The 22,046-nt window shown below is 40.0% G+C and overlaps 1 protein-coding gene across 2 annotated transcripts; it reads left to right on the forward strand.

The window, feature by feature from the left end:
* The first annotated feature begins 132 nt into the window (after nt 1–132).
* Nucleotides 133–11,681, forward strand: LOC134210290 (DNA replication factor Cdt1). 2 transcript variants are annotated; one of them, XM_062686338.1, is made up of 3 exons: nt 133–406; nt 512–1,113; nt 9,755–11,681. In XM_062686338.1, exons 1-3 carry the CDS (start codon nt 323–325, stop codon nt 11,130–11,132), a joined length of 2,064 nt encoding a protein of 687 aa, XP_062542322.1. In that variant the 5' UTR covers nt 133–322; the 3' UTR covers nt 11,133–11,681. The 2 variants fall into 2 exon arrangements, with proteins under 2 accessions (XP_062542322.1, XP_062542321.1); XM_062686337.1 differs by having other exon boundaries at nt 133–1,113.
* The last annotated feature ends 10,365 nt before the right edge of the window (nt 11,682–22,046 follow it).

A 22,046-nucleotide genomic window follows, 5' to 3' on the forward strand; every position in this document is an offset into this window, starting at 1 on the left:
TGCTACCAATAAATATGTCAAAAAATGAAAATTCTGAAGGGCCTGTGATTTCTCTTTCATCGATTTCGACATCCCGCTTGTTTCGGCGCCGTTCTTCGTCGACTGTTATGCACTGGAATGCATTCTGAATGCAATTAGATTCAAATTGGAGGGAAAACCGCGCTCTGACCATAATCGTTCGCAGTGTCAGAAATTTAAAAGCCCTTATAAGAAGTGAGATTGGTGACGCGTTCCTTTTGTGCAGGCCATTTTGCTATTATTTTCTTTTGCCTTTAAGTTGTGTGGCAGTTTAATTAGTGAATTTTAGTGATTAAGTGCAAAAATGTCTCAGCCAACAGTTGCTGCGTATTTTAACACGAGAAAGCGTGTAGCCGCGGATGAACTCAGTGCGGTCACTCGGAACAAGGTATTGGTCCTGGAAAACACGACATCTGCGGGAACGCCGTTAGAAAATGGCCGGGACTCTCCGGGTCGAGTTGTTTTCGCCAATACTAAAAATTTTCTTTCCAAGAATGCCACTGCTGACGAATCCGGTTCCGCTGGAACTCCGGATAGGAAGATGACCCGAGTTACCCGGTCTATCAAACGGATCGGTGCCGTCAAAGTGGATGAAAAGACCAAACAAATGCTGGAACAACCAAAACTAGTTCGATTTTTGAAGATGGGAAACTTGTCGCCGAAGAAGAAGCTTATTCAGTATCCTGCTAGTCCGGCCAAGGGCTCTACTGCAGCACCGGAACAAGCCACCTTACCAGCAAGCACAGAGTTCTCAGCTAAAAATAATTCCAGCAATGTTGATCGTGGCATGCGAACCCCGACCAAGCAAGCTCCCGCACCAGCGGTGAACCAAGGCAAGCATGCGGCCAAGGCCAAGGCAAGCGTTGTCGTCAGTAAACTGACCTTAGACGAAGCCCGGAGCAAACTGAGCAGAAGCGCACGGCTAGCCGAGTTGAAGACATCCCTCAACAAGCTGCAGAATGGGTTCGACAAGCTGGACCGCCTCGAGAAGGTTCGCCAGGAGGACAACTTTAAGCCACCGGTGCCGCCGAGTCCGACCACCGCTGCCCGTAATTTGAAAGAGTTCGAACGGTTCGAAGTGGAGGTGCCAGTGAGGTGAGTTTCCATTACGAATACTGATTGGCCTATCAGCTGATCAAGGGCATTTTGATAGTAACAACTGTTTTGACTCTCGTTGGTGCAGTGAGTAAATAATAGGTACTGCTGCGTGGCAAATGAGACACTTGTCGATAGGTAGGGCATAGGCACAAAGCATAGGGATTAATATAAATGGAAATGGCGTCTTATCTTTTAATCTTATCGCCCTCAACACCAACACTAAGCGATAATGGCAAATGCGAGAAGTATCTTTGCCTGTGTGGAAAATTGTTGTTGCTTGCGTTTTGACGCATTCATAATACTTGCTCTGAATTCAATCTGCAATAGAATCACGAGAAGAATGATCACGCAGATGTTTGTCTGTGATAATGGTGAAAACCTGATTTATGATGCATGTTTTACTTGTTTAGTGCAAGTGCATGAAATGGTTGAAAATGCAGATTGAGAAAATAGTTTTATATGCGTTTGACTATTGCTATTTAATTAGATTTTATTGAACAGTGTTTCTCAAACTATATGTAGCGAATCATTGATACTTGGACAAGTTTTGATCAATTATTGTAATAATATTTAGAATTTTATGATTAAACATCTGGAACCTGGCCTGCTTTTCAACTTAGTGTACTAATAACCTTTTCCTTCCTACGACTTTTTTCAATGATTTTAATAGGAAGGAATTATTTTTGAGAAAAGTAAATGCTAGAACAAAAGTTATTTGTTTTTTTGTTAAATATCTTGGCTGTGCATATGCACAGCACATGTTTCGAAATGGACAAATTGATATGAAATTTGCGAAAAAAAAATCCACGTGTCTTGGAGGGACTCGAACCCTCAACCTCCTACTCTCTAGATAGGCGTGATAACCCCTACACAACAAGACCACTTAAAGGTCACGTTTGCGGAAAAGCCATCAGAATCCGAGTACCAACCTTCACCGCGGTTAGCTCTCTTTTTTGCAAATTGAATATCTTTCGAATGCTTGATTTGTCTAATCTCCACATGTGCTTTACTGTTGTATATCCACAGTCAATATGCAATTAATTGAAAAGTTATTTGACAAAGCTCAAATTAGTAGTAATCGAAAAAAAAGATTGTTAATCATTTATTGAGTTTAGGGTCCCCATGTCCGATGTTTTCGCTATTCTTTCTTCCGACATTCGCACTAAGTGATCAGCCCACTGAAGTCTGCCTATTTTATACGATTCACAATATTTTCTTTGAATACTTGATACAGATCATAATTCATTTTCAGAGTTTTATATAAAGCAAATTTTGTTTCCGTCTGCATGTTGCGGGACCTAAGCTGGTTACGTAATCCGCACAAGGCCCTATTTGGAGCAGCAATACGTCTTTTCACTTTACGGGAATCGTTGTCACATACTACAAGCGTTCCAAGGTAAACAAATTCTCCAACAACTTCAAATACATCCCCATCAAGCACTACCTCGGCACCAACACCTCTATTTCTACCTGCCACCTTGTACTTTGTCTTGGTAGTGTTGATGGTTTCTTTCCTCGCCGTCTTCATCTTCAGTGGTACAAAAGCCTCCACTACTGTTCTGCGATCGATATCGTCCGCAAAGCCCAGGAGCATATGCGACCGTGTGATGATAGTGCCGTTCCTCTGCACGCCAGATCTCTTGATAGCGCCCTCGAGTGCAATGTTGAACGATAAATTCGTAAGTGCATCACCCTACTTCAATCCGTCTAAGGTCACAAACGAGGTTGACGCATCGGCTGCAATACGAATTCTTGATTTCGAGCCATCCAGCGTTGCACGTATTAGTCTAATCGGTTTCGCCGGAAAACCATGTTCGGACATTATCTGCCACAGCTCAATTCTTTTCACTGAATCGTACGCTGCTGTGAAATCGATTAACAGATGGTGAGTCTGCAAGTTGTACTCCCGGAATTTATCAAGGATCATCCGCAGGCTAAACATCTGATCCGTCGTTGATCGGCCCTCACGAAAACATGCCTGGCACGTAGTCGCCAGATCCGGTGGCATCTCCTATCCGCTCGTCCAGCTTATGGTGGTACTGTTCAGCAACTCCTTTGGCTAACAAGCGTTGGATATTGAAACGAATCGTTTTGTTGTTTCGCAATTCGTGACACTGGAAAGTCGCGCCCGAATTTTTGCAACTACAAGGTAGTGATCCGAGTCAATGTTCGGGCCTCTGAAGGACCTTATATCTATAACATCCAAGAAATGTCGTCCGTCAATCAGCACGTGGTCTATCTGTGAGCAAGTGTCTCCATTTGGATGTTGCCGGGTGTGTTTACGGATATTCTTACGTGCGAAGTAGGTACTGCTGATTGCTATCCCTCTAGCAGTAGCAAAGAACACAAGTCGCAGACCATTATCGTTGGTAGCGCAATGAAGGCTTTCCGTACCAATAACAGGGCGAAAGAAACTTTCTCGTCCGATCTGCGCATTTGCATCCCCAATGATAATCTTTACATCGTGTGTTGGGCACTCTCCGTAGGCCTTATCAAGGCTTTCATAGAACTCATCCTTCACGTCATCTGGTTTATCGTTCGTTGGGGCATAGCTGCTGATCAGGCTATAGTGGAAGAATTTGCCCTTCATTCTCAACACGCCGGCGCTTATAGGCTTGCAACGGATAACACGCTTCATCTGCTTTCCGATCATCATGAAGCCAACTCCACGTTCTGCTCTGTCACCGCCGCATAGAAGGACCAATCTTCAAAAAGACGGTCAAAAACCACTTTTTCAAAGTGATCCAAATTGGATATGGATATGGAAATATGGATTGTTAGTAGAATACTTGACGATGATGTAAACATAGTTTTGAGTCATTTTAATGGGATGGATCTTTCCTTTACAGTCAATACAAGTTGGACAAGTTGTCGATTTTTAATTCTGTTAAATAAATTGGGCAGATTGAAACACCTAGCTGTGTATTCATCTTGAACTAGTCTACTTTGAACAAATGAACACCGGACTGTGGGAATCAGCTAACATAATCCTCTTGAAAACTTTCAGGAATGTGGTTTTCTCAGTCAAGTCAGTACCATAGGACAAAGTCTAGTCAAAATGTAAATTTGAATATGTCAGTATTGTTTATATGTACGTTAGGCGTTGATTATTTATTGAGTCATTTCCATTATTGTGAGTTGTATAACAATTAATGTAAAACAATACTTGTCTTATGCTTTAACTTAAAAGGTCTTATATAACTTTGTCTTATTAGTGTTTTAGTCATTGTTAGATACAGTAATGTATAAAACTACAAAAGAATTGTTGAGTATTGCTTTACAAATTCTATGTCCTTCCGCTATCTATCAATATCTGCTTTCTCCTTTTATCAATCTCTTTTTTTTCTTCTATGTATCAATCTCTACTTTTTTCTTATGTCTCTCTTCTATCTCAGATTTTCAATTTAATATTTTTCTATCCAATAGTACAGTAAACTTCTACCTTGGCTACTCTAAACAATTTCTCAAACAAAAATAATAAAAAATCTGTTTAATTACTGAATCTAAAATGTTCATTATTAATTCATTTTATGATCAATCTAATTTTTTTTATCCTACGTTTTTTCTTTGCTGATTTCTGGTTTGCTATGATGTTAAGACTTATCATCAGAACCAATACAAAGTTTATGCAAGAAATATTCATTGTTGAGCATGAGCATGAGCATTATGACCGCACAATTCGTAGTTGCTACTCCGTGGTTGATTAGAACTTGCGAAATTGTACAGAGAACACAATAAATGGGGCTTGGGACTAGCTACCCATTCTCAATGTACACGTTTCGGGAGCTCAAATATCTAAAGTCAATAACGGCGCCGGCCACGTCCTTACGGTCATATAGGAAGGGGAGGATTGTTAGTTCGACTCTCGTTGCTACTAGAGACCGAGAACACCTCTGCATCTCCACGATTGTCTTGGGATAGGATATCGTTTTAGTTACAAAGGATAATTTATCTGGATTCACTTCGGTAAGTGATGCGATCTATGGGATGGGAAATAACACTCTCGCTGTCTGAAACATTCACTTTCTGATTTATTCACTCACCCGCGCAAAGCAGAACAAAATTACGACGACCGGCCGATCGTTTTGCCTTCCGCACAAAGCAAAACTAAACTTCGACGACCGGCCGATCCGCTTACTGGATAAACACGACCGGATAAGAAACAAACTTTCACTTTCTGATTTATTTACTCACCCGCACAAAGCAAAACTAAACTTTGACGACCGGTCGATCCGCTGACTCGAAACAAGAGCCAACACGCACTGAACTAATTAACTTTACTACCGGCCGCGCAATGCAAAACACAAAATTTCGGCAAATCGCGCGATCGTTCAGCCGTCCGAAACAAGAGCCAACACGCACTGAACTAATTAACTTTATTACCGGCCGCGCAATGCAAATCTCAAAATTTCGGCAAATCGCGCGATCATACGGCCGTCCGAAACAAGAGCCAACACGCACTGAACTAATTAACTTTATTTCTGGCCGCGCAATACAAAACAAAATTTCGGCAAATCGCGCGATCGTACGGCCGTCCGAAACAAGAGCCAACACGCACTGAACTAATTAACTTTATTTCTGGCCGCGCAATGCAAATCTCAAAATTTCGGCAAATCGCGCGATCATACGGCCGTCCGAAACAAGAGCCAACACGCACTGAACTAATTAACTTTATTTCTGGCTGCGCAATGCAAATCTCAAAATTTCGGCAAATCGCGCGATCATACGGCCGTCCGAAACAAGAGCCAACACGCACTGAACTAATTAACTTTATTTCTGGCCGCGCAATACAAAACACAAAATTTCGGCAAATCGCGCGATCGTACGGCCGTCCGAAACAAGAGCCAACACGCACTGAACTAATTAACTTTATTACCGGCCGCGCAATGCAAATCTCAAAATTTCGGCAAATCGCGCGATCATACGGCCGTCCGAAACAAGAGCCAACACGCACTGAACTAATTAACTTTATTTCTGGCCGCGCAATACAAAACAAAATTTCGGCAAATCGCGCGATCGTACGGCCGTCCGAAACAAGAGCCAACACGCACTGAACTAATTAACTTTATTTCTGGCCGCGCAATGCAAATCTCAAAATTTCGGCAAATCGCGCGATCATACGGCCGTCCGAAACAAGAGCCAACACGCACTGAACTAATTAACTTTATTTCTGGCCGCGCAATACAAAACACAAAATTTCGGCAAATCGCGCGATCGTACGGCCGTCCGAAACAAGAGCCAACACGCACTGAACTAATTAACTTTATTACCGGCCGCGCAATGCAAATCTCAAAATTTCGGCAAATCGCGCGATCGTACGGCCGTCCGAAACAAGAGCCAACACGCACTGAACTAATTAACTTTATTACCGGCCGCGCAATGCAAATCTCAAAATTTCGGCAAATCGCGCGATCATACGGCCGTCCGAAACAAGAGCCAACACGCACTGAACTAATTAACTTTATTTCTGGCCGCGCAATACAAAACACAAAATTTCGGCAAATCGCGCGATCGTACGGCCGTCCGAAACAAGAGCCAACACGCACTGAACTAATTAACTTTATTACCGGCCGCGCAATGCAAATCTCAAAATTTCGGCAAATCGCGCGATCGTACGGCCGTCCGAAACAAGAGCCAACACGCACTGAACTAATTAACTTTATTACCGGCCGCGCAATGCAAATCTCAAAATTTCGGCAAATCGCGCGATCATACGGCCGTCCGAAACAAGAGCCAACACGCACTGAACTAATTAACTTTATTTCTGGCCGCGCAATACAAAACACAAAATTTCGGCAAATCGCGCGATCGTACGGCCGTCCGAAACAAGAGCCAACACGCACTCTTTATGCAAGAAATATTCAGATTCCTATCATTAAGCTATTTTCTATTCATTTAATTGCATAATGCATTGATATTACTATTTTGAATTTTCCAACCTGATGTAAATCCTGATATGTCTAAATAGTTCTCCACTCCCAATTGAAAACATTCTGAAAATTGAATGTTTCTAAAATACAAAGTAGACTTCTCAATTTCAATCTATATTACAACCTATCCTATCCTACCTATGGCCACGCGTTGGCTTCGCTACTTCCAGTTGACGAGAAATTGATTAATTTCCCGACCTCTTGGAGAGTGCTAATGAGCCCTAGCGGATCCTCCATGTAAAGGGCTATACCTGATAAGTATGCCGGGTCATACGATCAGGGGCTCAAGTCTGCAAAGCAGCCGATCCACTGTGAATCGTTAGAGGCGCACTGAAGTGCTCCAAATGTGATATGATACACAGATGAATATTATCTTCAGTGCCGTCTACCCCCGTGGCCTTGGCTAGGGAATGTACTCGGTCTTTATTATGTATAAAATTATTATTGTATTATCTACTTGCTGTATCTCCTCCCCTCGGATTATTTTGCCAAAAAATAATATTTTGAGGGGGTAACAAAATAAAATTCGGATAATTTTGAATATTTTCTGCTAAAATGATAAGCGGGAACAATACCTAAATCCATTTAAATTTTTAAGTATCATTAGTGATTAGCACGCATTATTATATTATGTGGGGGCACGCATGGAACATATTTTTCAACGCGGGTGTTATGCGGCTGACCCATGCTCGACCAAAATAGTAAAATTTAGCTAGAATATTTTAATTTTGTTTGATTGTTTTTATTTTATTTTTATTTTTTGCCATCAATGATTAGGAGCTTATTTTCAGCATCACATAACGCAAGAGAGGGTAAAACTCTGCGTTACATAGAACAGTTTAAGAGGTCCCAGATTCGGTGCATTGTTGCACTATCGTGTGGAGCATGGTTGTCCAGTGTCGTTTATGGCGATGTCGTTCCCGCATCTATGACGCCTTTGCTTGAACAAATCATTTTATATAATGGCTGGACATGTTAATAATTCATTCTAGTTCTCAAATCGTGTGGTAGATACTTCCGGAGGCTGTCAAGGCGGTGTGAGGGACATTGCCTATGAGTGGCAGGGGCGCCTGTGCTCGGGGCGGCAGTATGGTGAAAGCAGTTTCGGGACAGTTAGGATTCAGTTTTCATACTTAAAAGAATATCTAGAATAATATTATATTTGATGAGCAATAACAATGCCAACCTCCATTTTTTTAATCACGAGCTTTATTTAGTAGCATAGGTTATCAGTACTCGTAATATACTTAATTCGGTGGGCACGCTTGGAACACATTTTTAACTTAAGTTCGACCAAAAGTGTAAAATTTAATTTATTTTAATTCAGTTTAATTATTTTAATCTTTCTGTGTCAAATGGTTAGATATTTTGTTTTCCCACCCCTCCTGCTCCCTCCTTTTCTATTTTATGTTACTAAACTTAAACCAACGTGATCATACTAATCCCAAACTGCACGTGCCTCTATCAAATCAATCTACAATCTACATAGCTTCTTCGACAATCACCAGAAAACGGATTTCTATCATTTCAATTCTACCATAAGTATAAATCATCTAAGCTATAACAAACTCTATTGTAGCTTTCCCGAACTGTCTAAACATCTATCATGAACATAAACGCAACCGTTTCTATCTCTTCAAACAATTCTCTAATAAATAGGTTCCATAGCAGTCGCTAGAGCCGGAAGCGGTCAACAAGCCGCTCCATATTCTCCACCTCTATTTTCAATTCTCTCACAAGTTTACTACCCTGAAACTGAACTGTTTCGGACCCACTATGGGTCTGAAGCAAAGGACGGGACGCTCGAGCCTACCAGTCAGTGGATGGAAAGGTCCGTTGTGATAAAGGGTCTATCACAAACCTCGGATAACCTGGAATAAGTTTAAGGCGAGTTCACATTGATTTCATGAGTTCTATATATTAATCGTCACGTTGAAAATTTAAGCGAGCAGTGTAAACGTTTTGCCTAGTGTCATACAACGTAGATAGGCCACGGCCCGGGGATACGTTGAGTATAACAATAATAACAAGAAACACAACCTATTCCATATGTTTACAATTTCTAACAATGAAATAATATTTTCGTTAGCACTGCAGTGAGGCGGCTGAAATCGCTAATTAAATACCTGTGGGAATGCTCATAGAAATAGAACTCTACATTGGCGGCGCCAGCCATTGATATTTGATGGGGTACCACTTGGTGCAAGCACGTTGTCTTTGAGAACTATAGCGTGCTTGCGACGACTGGCGCCCCACCTCTCGCTCCGATAGTGGTACTCTAACTTACGGATCGCTGATGCTGAGGAGATGAACCATCTATTCAATGAAAAATCTCAATATGTGACCATTTTATTCACCTCTAACATTTTTGACCGCCTTTTTTGGAATTGGTCCCACTGTGCGCCGCTATTATAGTAGATGTGGTACTTGAATGAATTGTTCGCTATGGGATCCACGGGGTTTGTTACCCGATCTTCCCTAAGGTTGCTCATATGCCGGCCAGCAGCGCCACGAGGAGGTAGGGATAGGAGTTGCTGGGTAAGAACCGCGAAATGGGGTCTATTTTATTCATTCAGGTACGAATTACCCAACATTTGCCATGCCATGCCAAGTCAACTAGGTTTGAATAAATACAAGATCGGTATAAAATATTGCCATATATCGCTTATCTGATATTTTTATTTCATAACGTTCTTTTTTACTTGCAGCCCCCAGAAGCCGTTCGCTTCTCCAACCAAAAATCTGCATCGCACGCCAACCAAGGCCCATAACAGCTCGTTGCTGTCTCCGCGGAAGCAGGTAACACCAAAACGACTGAGCAGTTTGATGAGCCCAATTAAGGAACCTACCGCCACACCCGTCACTGCAAGTCCCACCAAGGTTCCAGCTTATCAGCGTTTTCAAACTCTGGTCGAATCCGGTACACCTTCCCTTCAATTGCCCTACAAGTACCGCAGCCTGGCTGAACTGTTCAAGTGCATCGACACCGTTTGTGCCATGTTTTACAACCGCAAGGAGCAAATCACCTTCAAGAAATTGAAACCGGCCGTGCAACGCATGGCCCGGAAGAACTTGTACGAAAGTCATCTGGCACAAATTAAAACCCTATTCCCGGACGCTTTCGAGTTCAGTCAAGAACTCACGAAAAACTACGGTTCCGCGACTAAGAATGAATATTACCAACTAATTATTAAACCAAATGTAGAAGAGAAAGAGCAAATCAAGAACGACGATGACGACGCCAACGTAATCCGGTGTGCTCAGAATCAGTCTATGAATCCTCAAGTCCTAATCGAACGTGTCCAAAAATTCAACAGAATTCTGTTATCTCTTGCCAAGGATGCTCACGAAAAGTTTTTACTCCAATTGGATCCACCAGTCATCGTCGAAAAGCGTAAACTGACTCGCTGGCATCCGGAATTCAATCTGGAAAGATGCCCCGATATTGAACTCGGCGATATTCCACAACCACCGAACGTGGAACGCTTCTCATCGGCGAAGGACGTTCTATCTACCGCCCGAAACCTTTTCAACTGTGGCACTGCGATGGAAAGGGCTCTCGAGCGCCTGGAAGAGAAAAAGCGTCTGAATGCCACGTCAATCCCAACCACTCCGGCAAGTTCCACTTCAACCACTCAAGATGACACCACCAAGAAAAAGCCGACGGAGAATCCCTTCCAGTCGGCATTGAAGAACGTTCCCCAGTCGCTGCTAGAGAAAATCCGTGCCAAGCAGGCCGCCAAAGCCCTAGACCAAATGACCCGACGACCCTCGCAAGAGAAGGAAGCCATCCAGTATTCCCGCCTGCCGGAGATTGCGCGCCATTTGCGGAACGTGTTCGTAACCGAGAAGAAAAACGTCCTCCCGCTGGAGATCACCCTGGTCAAGATCGAAAACAGCTATCGGGGTCGGCTGAGTGTTAAAGAGCTGGAGGATCACCTAAAGCTAATTGCCGAGATAGTACCCTGTTGGCTATCGCTGACCGAGGTCCGCAAAACCATGTATATTAAGGTTGCTAAAGACTGCGACCTAGGCAAGGTTATTGCTCTGCTGGAGAAGAAGGCCAGCGATTCGCTAAAATGCTAGAGGAATGCTGCTTTTATTTATGATACTGTCGTGTTTTGTTAGAATTCATTTTACACTTATTGTAATTTTAGTTCCTCTTCAACCAAATTTTCAAAACCAACTTAGTATATCGATAATTATACATTTATAGCATCAATCGCAACTCATTTATACTCATGTTTTTTTACTATGAATCCATTCTTTTTGTTTACCTTGACATTAATACATACATATAAAATGCGTGTTTTGAAATTATAGTTTAAATTTTCAGTTACACAATACACATACTACTGTTTATGATTGCATCTTCAAAATAATCGAGAAGTAAAGTTTTGAGTTTTGAGCGCTTCAAGGTTGCTGACTTTGTCAGCACAAAACTATCTCTTGACTTATTGATATTTTCTCGTTTGTCATACTGTATGCAATCATAGGTACTAGGCAACTAGGCCAATCATCGGATAAACACAGTTTTTCTATTCAATTCTTCCTTATATTTTATTTGTTCTTTTATCACATTGTTACCGTACGCCATTTAAGAAAAAATCAATAAAAGCCATATTGACTGATAAATTTGATCTGTTTAATTTGTTTTTCCGAATGTCCCTGATTAAGATCATGATTGAGAAACCGCCATAGCTTATTAGGAGGAAGTAGGACAAGATACCCGATCAATAATGCATAACAAAATTATAACAAGGGGAGTTATTTATTTCAGAAAAAGATAGTAACAACATGTGTTATAAATTTTGCTGGTTAGTTGTTAAAATAACGAAAATTATATCAAAAATCCCTCTAGCCGTTGTGTTACAGAGGTTGATACCTTTATAGTTTATATCAACATTATAACAAACGTTGACATATTTTTTCTGTACAAAAATCTACTTTCAAGATAATTGCCTACATCACGGATAGAAATCTGTTACGCTACCACGACGGATTTCCATCCATAATGTAGGCAATTAACTTTGTTCCAGGAGACCTGTGCGCCGCCGCCGCCGGTGGTTTTACTCACGCCGCCGCCGCCGGCGATTTTGGGTCGGCGCGCCGCCGATCATAATTTTGCCACGCCGATGACTAATCGCAATAAAAAAATCAATTAACTTGAGTCGAGTCGAGTAAAATAAGGGACACTGAAAATGGCCTTACAGAGACGAAATACGTATTTGTAAGACAATACAACGTGGTGGAATTGATTGGAATAGTACTAAACTCGTGTTATGATTATTGTTGTTAGTTAGTTGTTAGAATGTTGTTGAGGTAGAACTCGTCAGAATTCAATTTCAAATCTACCTCAAGTGATGGTGCCTCTAAGACAGTGTGGTGACAAACATTGGATAATGAATTGGTTGGTTGATTAGTTGTGAATTTGAATTAGGCTGTATCTAGTAGATTTATTCTACTAAGGGCCAATTTCTTCACCTCCGCCTGACTCTTAAGCGGTGCTTACCTATACGCTTAAACATGGTTTAAGGCCTAAGCGGAGGTGAAGAAATCGACCCTAAATAGAATAATACAAAAAATGTTGAAATGGTCTTTGGAATTCGTCTATGCCAAAGCCTCATTCAGTCGGCGCCTAAATCTGTAGGCAGTGTTGTCCTATACTCTGTGCAAAAAATTCTGCTCTTTGATTTTACTCCATCCAAACGATTTTACAATCTTAACTAAGTAAGTGCAACCAGTGGCGTAGCCAGAAAAGGGGGGAGGGGTTTCTGACTTTTTTTTTTTTCAAAAGTAAACTTTTTTCTAAAAATGTTGTCTCTGGGGGGGGGGGGTTATGTCCACGCCACTTATGACTACGCCACTGAGTGCAACTAATAGAAGGCTATTTGAATTTTCTAAATGTCCATCGTTTAGATGGAGTAAAATCAAAGAGCAGAATAGAGTGTAAGACAACACTGCCTGTAGGTGACTCGCAAATTATGTTTGTTGTGGCACATAAGCTTTTGTGAAGGCTTGAATACATCCCCAATGCGCCAAAACCACTTGGTATATTTCCTAGTACATTCCTTCGAAAAGTTTCAATAAAAAACCTTAGAAAATTACTTTATGTATTCTTCCGGAAATGTCTTACAAAATTTCTCTGAAAATTCTTTCAGAAATTCCATTACGGATTTCTTCAGAAAATCCTTCACGAATTTCTTCAGGAAATTTCTTATGGAATGCATACAAAAAAATTGTTTCAGTAATTTCTACGAAAATGTTGTTAAGAATTCCTTAGGAGAATCGTTAAGGAAGTCCTTCGGAAGTTTCTTTAGCGATTCCTCCGGATATTTCTCAATAAATTTCTCAACAAATTCCATTTGGAGTTTTTGTTCAAAAACTCTTTAGCAACTCTTCTATTTTTTAAAGGAATACCTCCTCATGAATTTCTTCGGCAATTATTCTATGAATTCCTCAAATAAATTCTTCCAGAGATTGCATAAGGGATTTCTTCCTAATTTTCCTAAGGAATTTCTTCAGAACTTCTTCCAGCAATTCCTTTAAAATATTCTCCGAGAATTCTTCCAGAACTTCTGGCAGGAATTCCATCGAAAATGCCTTCATGGGTTCTTTACGAAATTCTTTCAGTGATACCTTCAGATTTTTTCAGTGTTAGTTGTTTAATTTATTTGTTTTATTTTTTCAAAAATTCAATTAGCAACCGAAAACTATTTCATTATTTAATTAATTTTCAATGGATATCCTGGAAGAAACTTATAAAGAAATCCCTGATGCAATATCCAAAGGAATTATTGGTGGAGTTTTTTAAGATTATTCAAGGAAATTTTTTTGAGGAGCTCTCAAATGAATTTTTGGAAAAGCTTTTGAAGAAATTTCTGGAGGGTTTTGTGCAGGAATTTCTAAATGTATTTCCGAAGGCATTTTTAAGAGAGAGCCTGAATGGATTTTCGAAAATAATTCCCGTTTGAACTACTTTAAGAGATTTTGAAAGTATTTCTAAACAACTTCCCACAAACCACGTAGGCCGAATTTTCACATTTTCAAACCTACCACCCCTTCCCCCCTAGTAAACTTTTCCAAAACCCCTCCCCCACCCCCTTGAAGTCTACGTAGACTTTCTCACATTTTTACAAAATGTCATATGTGATTGGAAGAAAATTGGAAATCAACCACGTTTTCAGCAATTCAGCTATACAAATCCATTTTCAAATCCATTGTAAACACTACAGTAAACTTCAAATTTTTAAACCTAACAAAATGAAACTGAACAAAATCCAACTCAATATCAATTAAAAATTCTAAACGAAATCAAATTCAATCCTCTGTGCATAGCTCCTGAAACCAAATCTCGAACTTACTTATGGATCCTGTACACCTCCGGTGGTGCAAAGGGCCGACTTGAAAGATCTCCATCCTGAGCGTTGCCCGGCTATCGCTTTAACCTGTTGCCAGGTTAGATTTCGGTCGACTTCTTTTATTTCTTTATTGAGGCTTCGCCGCCATGAGCCTCTGGGTCTCGAAGCCAATTATTTTAATTTCTGTTGGATTTGATTCCTCCTAGAGGTGTGCGCCACCGCCACCGGCACTTGCATAGGCGCGCCACTGCTTAAAATCTGTCACGCATCTGAATTATAATTCTTCATGCCGGTTCAAATTTGAAAAAAAAAACCCAAGAATTTTCAGAATTTCGAAAAATTTCGAGTTGAAATTCCGAGAACGTCAAGGTTACATTCCAAAAAGTTTGTCGTAGAAATTCCGTAGAATTTCCCGATTGATAACATTCAAAGTTTCCAGGTAATACGACAAAGAACTCTCCGTGATAATTCCGATATTTTTCTTGAAAATTCCATTCCGTTGAAATGTCAAGAATTTTTTCTAAATTCCAAAAGTTTTCCCGTTAAAATGTCGAGTAATATTCCGTGAAAATTTTGAATTATTTCCCGTTAAAACCATGCTAAAGGTTTCCTACGATATTTTGACATTTCTCTTGCACAGTAGTAGCGATTTCCTGAAGAAATTAAAAAAAATCCTATGGACATTCCAAAGAATTTTCCAGATAATTCTCGGTGGAAATTATGAAGGATTTCAGTTGAATTTGTGATGAATTTATCGTAAAAAAATAGAATAAATTTTCATGAAAATTACAAATGCTTTCTTACAAGAATTGCAATAATTTTTTTGTGAAAACTCAAAGAGTTTTTAATGGAAAATTCCAAAGAATTTTCATTAGAACTGCCGAAGAAATTGCCGTTAAATTTCGAACATTTCGCTCATATGTATGTCCAAAGAATTCCTCGCGAAAATTCCAAGAATTTCAGAAATTAGGACAAATTTCTCTGGGACTTCCCAGAAAATCTTCAGTGGAAATTCTGAAGAATTTCTCACGGAAATTCCGAGACTGTCCCTTTGGGAAAAGATTTTTCTGATATCCTGTTTTCAACTTCCCTGCTTCCTTTGAAATTTAACCTTCTGAAATCGAAGAACTCAAAATTTTCTCGAGTTTCAATCACTTTCCTGAAATTTCAAACTGACCCAGTTTTCTGCACTACTTTGTAACACACTTACCAGAATTTTTCCTTCCAAATTTTAATAGAATAACTTAGAATCTTCGGGTTTAAATCGAATCATTAACTCATCGTACACTGATGTTTTGAATCAAAACATGAAATCAATCACTTCCCAGAATTTTTCCATTATCTAACTGATTCATCCTGAATGAGCATAGCTGAAGTTATTCCCATCACTCCATGCTTTGATAGACAAAAAGAACGAGCAGGACGGGAACAACTTCGAGCTACTTCAAGCTGCTCATTGATTGATTAAAAATCAGATTATAGTCAAAAACAAAGCTCATCCTGTCCAAGTTAATCTGAATTTTTCTGACTTAGGAACAACTTTGCTTTCATCTTCAATTCAGTCATGGTTTCTAATAGTGCTGTCCAATGAGCAGCTCGAAGTTGTTCCCGCCCAGCTCGTTCTTTTTTGTCAACAAATGGGCATGAGCAGGACAGGGAGAAACTTCGAGCTACTTCAAGCTCTCATTGGACAGCACTATTAGGGCCATGACTTGGAGAGATGGAGAAAACTGAAAAAAGAAGCTATAAGCTATAAGTTATCATCAGGATGATTTAGGTTTTAATTCTTATATTAGTGCTGTCCAATGAGCAGCTTGAAGTAGCTCGAAGTTGTTCCCGTCCTGCTCGTTCTTTTTTGTCTACAAATGGGCATGAGAGGGATGGGAATAACTTCGAGCTACTTCAAGCTGCTCATTGAACAGCATTATTTTTTAGTAATCAATTCGTTGTAATCATTCCAGTTGAAAACTGAAGTGAGCTCTAGCGACCATGGATTTTATTTTATTTCTCGATGTTGAAACTGCATCTCTTTATGCGCATTTATATTGCCGCCGTGAGTCATCATGAGCACTGGACCCGATGTAGTTGCGACATATGGAAATGGTAGACAATTGAATTGTCGTGAGAGCTTACATCTGCTTTTATTTTTTTGTTTTTGATTTTCAAAATTAGTTAGATGTTTAAAAATATGGTTTCTTTGGGAAAGTTGACTATAAATTAGTCAAGGAGAGACTGATAATCGAGCTGATAATATAAAACAATAAAACGAGAGTTTAATTTTGAAGAGAAAAGTCTATTATTCATAGCATACCAAAAGTTAGATTGGTTACATATCTCATAACTATTGACTACTAGCGAAAGAAACCTAGCTTTGCCCGGGTATTGCAATGTTGCAAATGCCACAATGAACTATTTACAGCACCGCACTCTAGATCAATTTCCGTGCGTTTGTGTGCGTTTTGGCCCAAAATTGTATTCTAATGTTTTTTTTTCATTTCCCCGTTAAATTATATATACAAAACCGTTATATACAAACCTTGCGGATCCCAAAACGAATCGGTTAGGGAAAAATCTTGCAAATCGGCCAACCTGTTCGCGAGTTAAAACGTCAGGAAAGAAATCTTAAATCGTTTTATTATATAGAAAGATAGTTTTTATTTTTTCATCGAGAGTTTCAGCCCAAGGCTGGTTCGTCTCGACGAAAAAAGATAGTTGGTTATTATGGATTACTCTGGTTACATTGATTACTTTGATTACTTTGATTAAATTAATTACTTAAGTTACGATGATTAATAATTGATTATTTGTGATTACTATGGATTATTCTGATTACATTGATTATTTTAATCAAATTGATTACTAAAATTACAATCATTTTTATGCATTTGCCAGATCAAAGAACTCAAATCGTTATCCTCTGAATAGTTTTCGATAGCCGTTGAGAGACGAAGAGTTCTATGAGAGTAGAAATGTCAAATTCTCGCAAAATAATCAAATAATCTTGAGTAATTCTTCGGAATCAGTAAGTAATCAGAAGTAATCAATGAGTAATCAGCATTGAACGTGATAATCACTTTAATCAGGGTAATCACTGAGTAATCATGGTGATTTTGACAGTAGTGACAAGTAATCAATGATGTTGGAAACCCCTTGGTAATACCCTTCAGTATAACTTGAACCCGCTCGATATTAATACATAGCTGGAAGACCTGTGCGCCGGTCATATCATCGGCGGCGGCGGCGTGGTGGTCACTTTTGCCCCGGCGGCGGCGGCGTCACGGCGGCGCGCCGTTGACTTGTATCGGCGGCGGCGTGAACCGGCGTGGATGAAAAAATCAATGGCTGAAAAAATCAATGGCTGAAAAAATCAATTTTACCGTGGATTTTTGGATAACGGGGTTTGATTCACACGGTAGGAATCGCCCGTATAAAAATCGACTTCAGTGGATTAAAATTGCAATATTCTGCGTTTGCCGATCATCAAACAGCACATTCAAAATAGTCAATTGCCGGCGATACTAATCAATATCTGATTTCAAAATGTTATTTGAATTACCACTATTTTGTTACTCTTTGATTTTGATTAATCAAATTTTAACAATATTGCGCAGATTCCGCCTTATTAGACTCCTGCGCGAAAATTATTTGCGTGCATATTTTTCCCGTGTCACACACACAAATGAATAGACACTGTTTATTGTTTATTTGAGTAAACAAAAACATGTGTGTTTGATAAATAACAACAACAAAAAAACAATAACGAAGATAGTTTGAATGTATTGGTGTGCACGCTAAAAATTTGAAGCAAAACGAAGTTGCGCCAGAGTCTAAAAATTGATGCAACGATCAATAAATCCTGCTTTACTTTTTCGTGACCCCTAAGTGAAGAATTAGATTAGTGTCATAGAGCAAATTGGTAATAACTTTTTTCAAAAGTTATTTCAAATTTAGGATTTAGATGCACTTCAGTCGTTTTGATCTCAAAATAACTAAGTTTCCGAAAAAATCTAATATTTTCCTGAAATTTTCCTAAATATGCCAACAAAGCGCTTGGTGGAGTTTCTAAAATAATTTCTGGAGGAAACTATGATTTTTTTTAATTCCTACAGGCATTTCTCAGTAAATTTCATTAGGAATTCATTTGTAAAATCCTATGACAATGTCTGCATATTTTTTCTATTTTAGAAAGAATATATCCATTATAATCAATTCATGTTCTCTTTGGGAAATTCCTATAGTAAAACATAAAATATATTCATTCGGAAATTTATAAAAGAATGAACTATTTTCTGATGGAATTCCTAAGAGAATTTTCTAAAGGACTTTCCGAGAAAATTCCTGAAGTAGTGGTGGAAAGTGTAGTAGGAACCTTGTAAGAAAATTTTGAGCAAGTCCCCACAGACATTTCGAAGGAATTCCTAACAGTATTTCCAAAATGCATCAGCGGCTGCTTCCGTATCTTCCTCGATTGCACACCCCAGAGCCAACGTCATGTTCCAGGTTCTCTGCAAGTTCTTTTGCTGGTCTCTCTTCCTGCATACGTACTACATGTCCAACCCACTGTAATCTGCCTTATTTTATCAACCTGCCTATGTCTGCATTTTTGTATACTTGGTTTAACTCGTGGTTCATTCATTCGTCTGCTCCATTTACCATTTTCCACCACGCTGCCAAGTATTGAGCACAGTATTTTCAACTCAAACACTTTTAGAATTTGATAATCTGCATATTTTAACGTCCATGATTCATGGCCGTACAGGACAACTGGACGAATCAACGATGTGTACAGAGCTAGTTTTGTCAGTGTCTGTAGCTTCATGAAGTTACAAAAGAATTTTCTGGAGGAATTTTTAAAGGATTACCCTAAGAAATTCTATATTAAATTGCTTAAAGTAGTTTTGGAAGAATTCCTAGAGGAATTTCAGGAATAATTATTGTCAAGGAACTTGCTAAGGAACTCCGAAGGAATATCAAATTGATTTTCAAAGAAATTTCAAAGCTAAATTCCGAAGCTGACAGAAATTTCCGAAGTAATCCGTTAATAAATTTCTGAAGGAGACTTTAGAGATTTTTTTGGAATTTTGAAACGATTTCCTGAGGAACTCCTAAAACATTCTTTGTAGATATTTCAAAAAGAAGGATTTTCAGAAGGTTTATCCGAATTTCTGAACGAAGTCTTGACGGAATGTCCAAAGGAATTTTCGGAGATATCTAAGACTGTCAGAAGTTTCTTCAGGAGTTACTTTGAAAAAACTTTCAGGGACTTCTACGTATATTCCTTCAGGAACTTGTTCAGGAATTCTTAAGGAAATTTCGTCCTAGAACTTTTCAAGGAATTCCAAAAGAGTTGTTAGAAGAATTTCTTGAGGAATTTTCAGGAAAACACTTTAACGATTTTCCCAAGGTTTTCTTGAACAAATTTCTGAAGGAACTTTTTCCTGAGAGAAATTTCAGAATATAGCTGAGAGAATTTCCGAAAAACTTTCTGGAATTCGTTTTCGGAGGAGTTTTTGTTTGAATCTCCATAGGAAGGAAGTTCACTTGTTTGTTTTTTTTTCGATTTTTCCGGTTTTTTTTGCAAGATTTTACCGAAATAATCTCTCGAATCTCTTATGGATTTCACTGAAGTAATAGTCTGAACTACGGCTAAAAATATCATGATTTCAACAGCAAATTCTTCTGTGTTGAGCAGGAAAATTCTCCAAAGTATTCTATTAAAAATTTCGGAAAAAATTCAAAATTTCCACTTGGATTACATTGATTACATTGTAGATTCTACTAAAATATCATTTGATTTTCGGCAGGAGCTTCATTAGAAACTACAAGTGATTCTTTAGAATTTACACTGGGAATTATGTCGCACTTCGACAAGAATTATTAAGAATTTACAAAGGAAGCATTTTGGAATATCCAAGAAGAAGTCTTTAGAATTCCCAAAAGACATTCTTTGGAACTTGTAAGGGGCATGAGCAGGACAGGGAGAAACTTCGAGCTACTTCAAGCTCTCATTGGACAGCACTAATATCAATGTCGTCGGTGAAACCAAATAGTTGAAAATCGTACCACGCGAGTAGTGTCATACGAAAGGCTGAAAGTATCGAAAGGCTGTAAGTTATCAGAAGGCCGAAAAGTATCGAAAGGCTGAAATTGGTGGGATAAAACGAATCACAACCGTACGATGGAGTATAGGAAACTGGACACACATTTATTATTTATTATCAGACTAAGGCCGGAGTGGCCTGTGCTGCACATAAAAGACTTCTCCATTCAGCTCGGTCCATGGCTGCACTTCGCCAACCACGCAGTCTGCGGAGGGTCCGCAAATCGTCCTCCACCTGATCGATCCACCTTGCTCGCTGTGCACCTCGCCTTCTTGTTCCCGTCGGATCGTTGTCGAAAACCATTTTCACCGGATTACTGTCCGACATTCTGGCTACGTGCCCGGCCCACCGCAGTCTTCCGATTTTCGCGGTGTGAACGATGGATGGTTCTCCCAACAGCTGATGCAACTCGTGGTTCATTCGCATCCTCCACGTACCGTCCGCCATATGCACCCCACCATAGATGGTACGCAACACTTTCCTTTCAAAAACTCCCAGTGCGCGTTGGTCCTCTAAGAGGATCGTCCAGGTCTCGTGTCCGTAGAGAACTACCGGTCTTATAAGCGTTTTGTAGATAGTCAGTTTGATACGGCGGCGAACTCTATTCGATCGAGTCCAAAGTACGTACGATGTCTAGTCACTATGCGCTTCCGAATTTCTCTGCTGGTATCGTTATCGGCGGTCACCAGTGAGCCCAAGTACACGAATTCCTCAACCACCTCGATTTCGTCACCACCGATAGAAACTCGTGGTGGGTGGCTTACATTGACCTCACTTGAGCCTCTTCCTATCATGTACTTCGTCTTCGACGTGTTGATGACTAGTCCAATCCGTTTAGCTTCGCTTTTCAGTCTGATGTAGGCTTCCTCCATCCTCTCAAAGTTACGTGCCATGATATAAATGTCGTCGGCGAAACCAAATAACTGGACGGACTTCGTGAAAATCTTACCACTCGTGTCAATCCCTGCCCTTCGTATTACTCCCTCCAAAGCGATGTTGAATAGCAGACACAAAAGACCATACACTTGCCGTAACCCTCTACGCGTTTCGAAGGGACTCGAGGATGCCCCTGAAACTCGAACTACGCACATCACCCGATCCATCGTAGCCTTGATCAATCGTATCAGTTTACCCGGAAATCCGTTTTCGTGCATTAGCTGCCATAGCTGGTCCCGATCGATTGTATCATATGCGGCTTTGAAGTCAATGAATAAATGATGTGTGGGCACGTTGTATTCACGGCATTTCTGCAATACCTGACGTATGGCGAACACCTGGTCTGTGGTAGAGCGTTCACCCATAAATCCCGCCTGGTACTGCCCCACGAACTCTCTTGCAATTGGCGTTAGTCGGCGGCATAAAATTTGGGAGAGTACCTTGTAGGCGGCGTTCAGCAATGTGATTGCGCGGTAGTTGCTACAATCCAGCTTATCGCCCTTTTTGTAGATGGGACACACGACACCTTCCATCCACTCCTGCGGCAGAACCTCATCCTCCCAAACCTTGGTAATCACCCAGTGCAGCGCTCTAGCCAGTCC

This window comes from Armigeres subalbatus, chromosome 2 (genome assembly GCF_024139115.2).
Source record: "Armigeres subalbatus isolate Guangzhou_Male chromosome 2, GZ_Asu_2, whole genome shotgun sequence".
NCBI lineage: Eukaryota > Metazoa > Arthropoda > Insecta > Diptera > Culicidae > Armigeres > Armigeres subalbatus.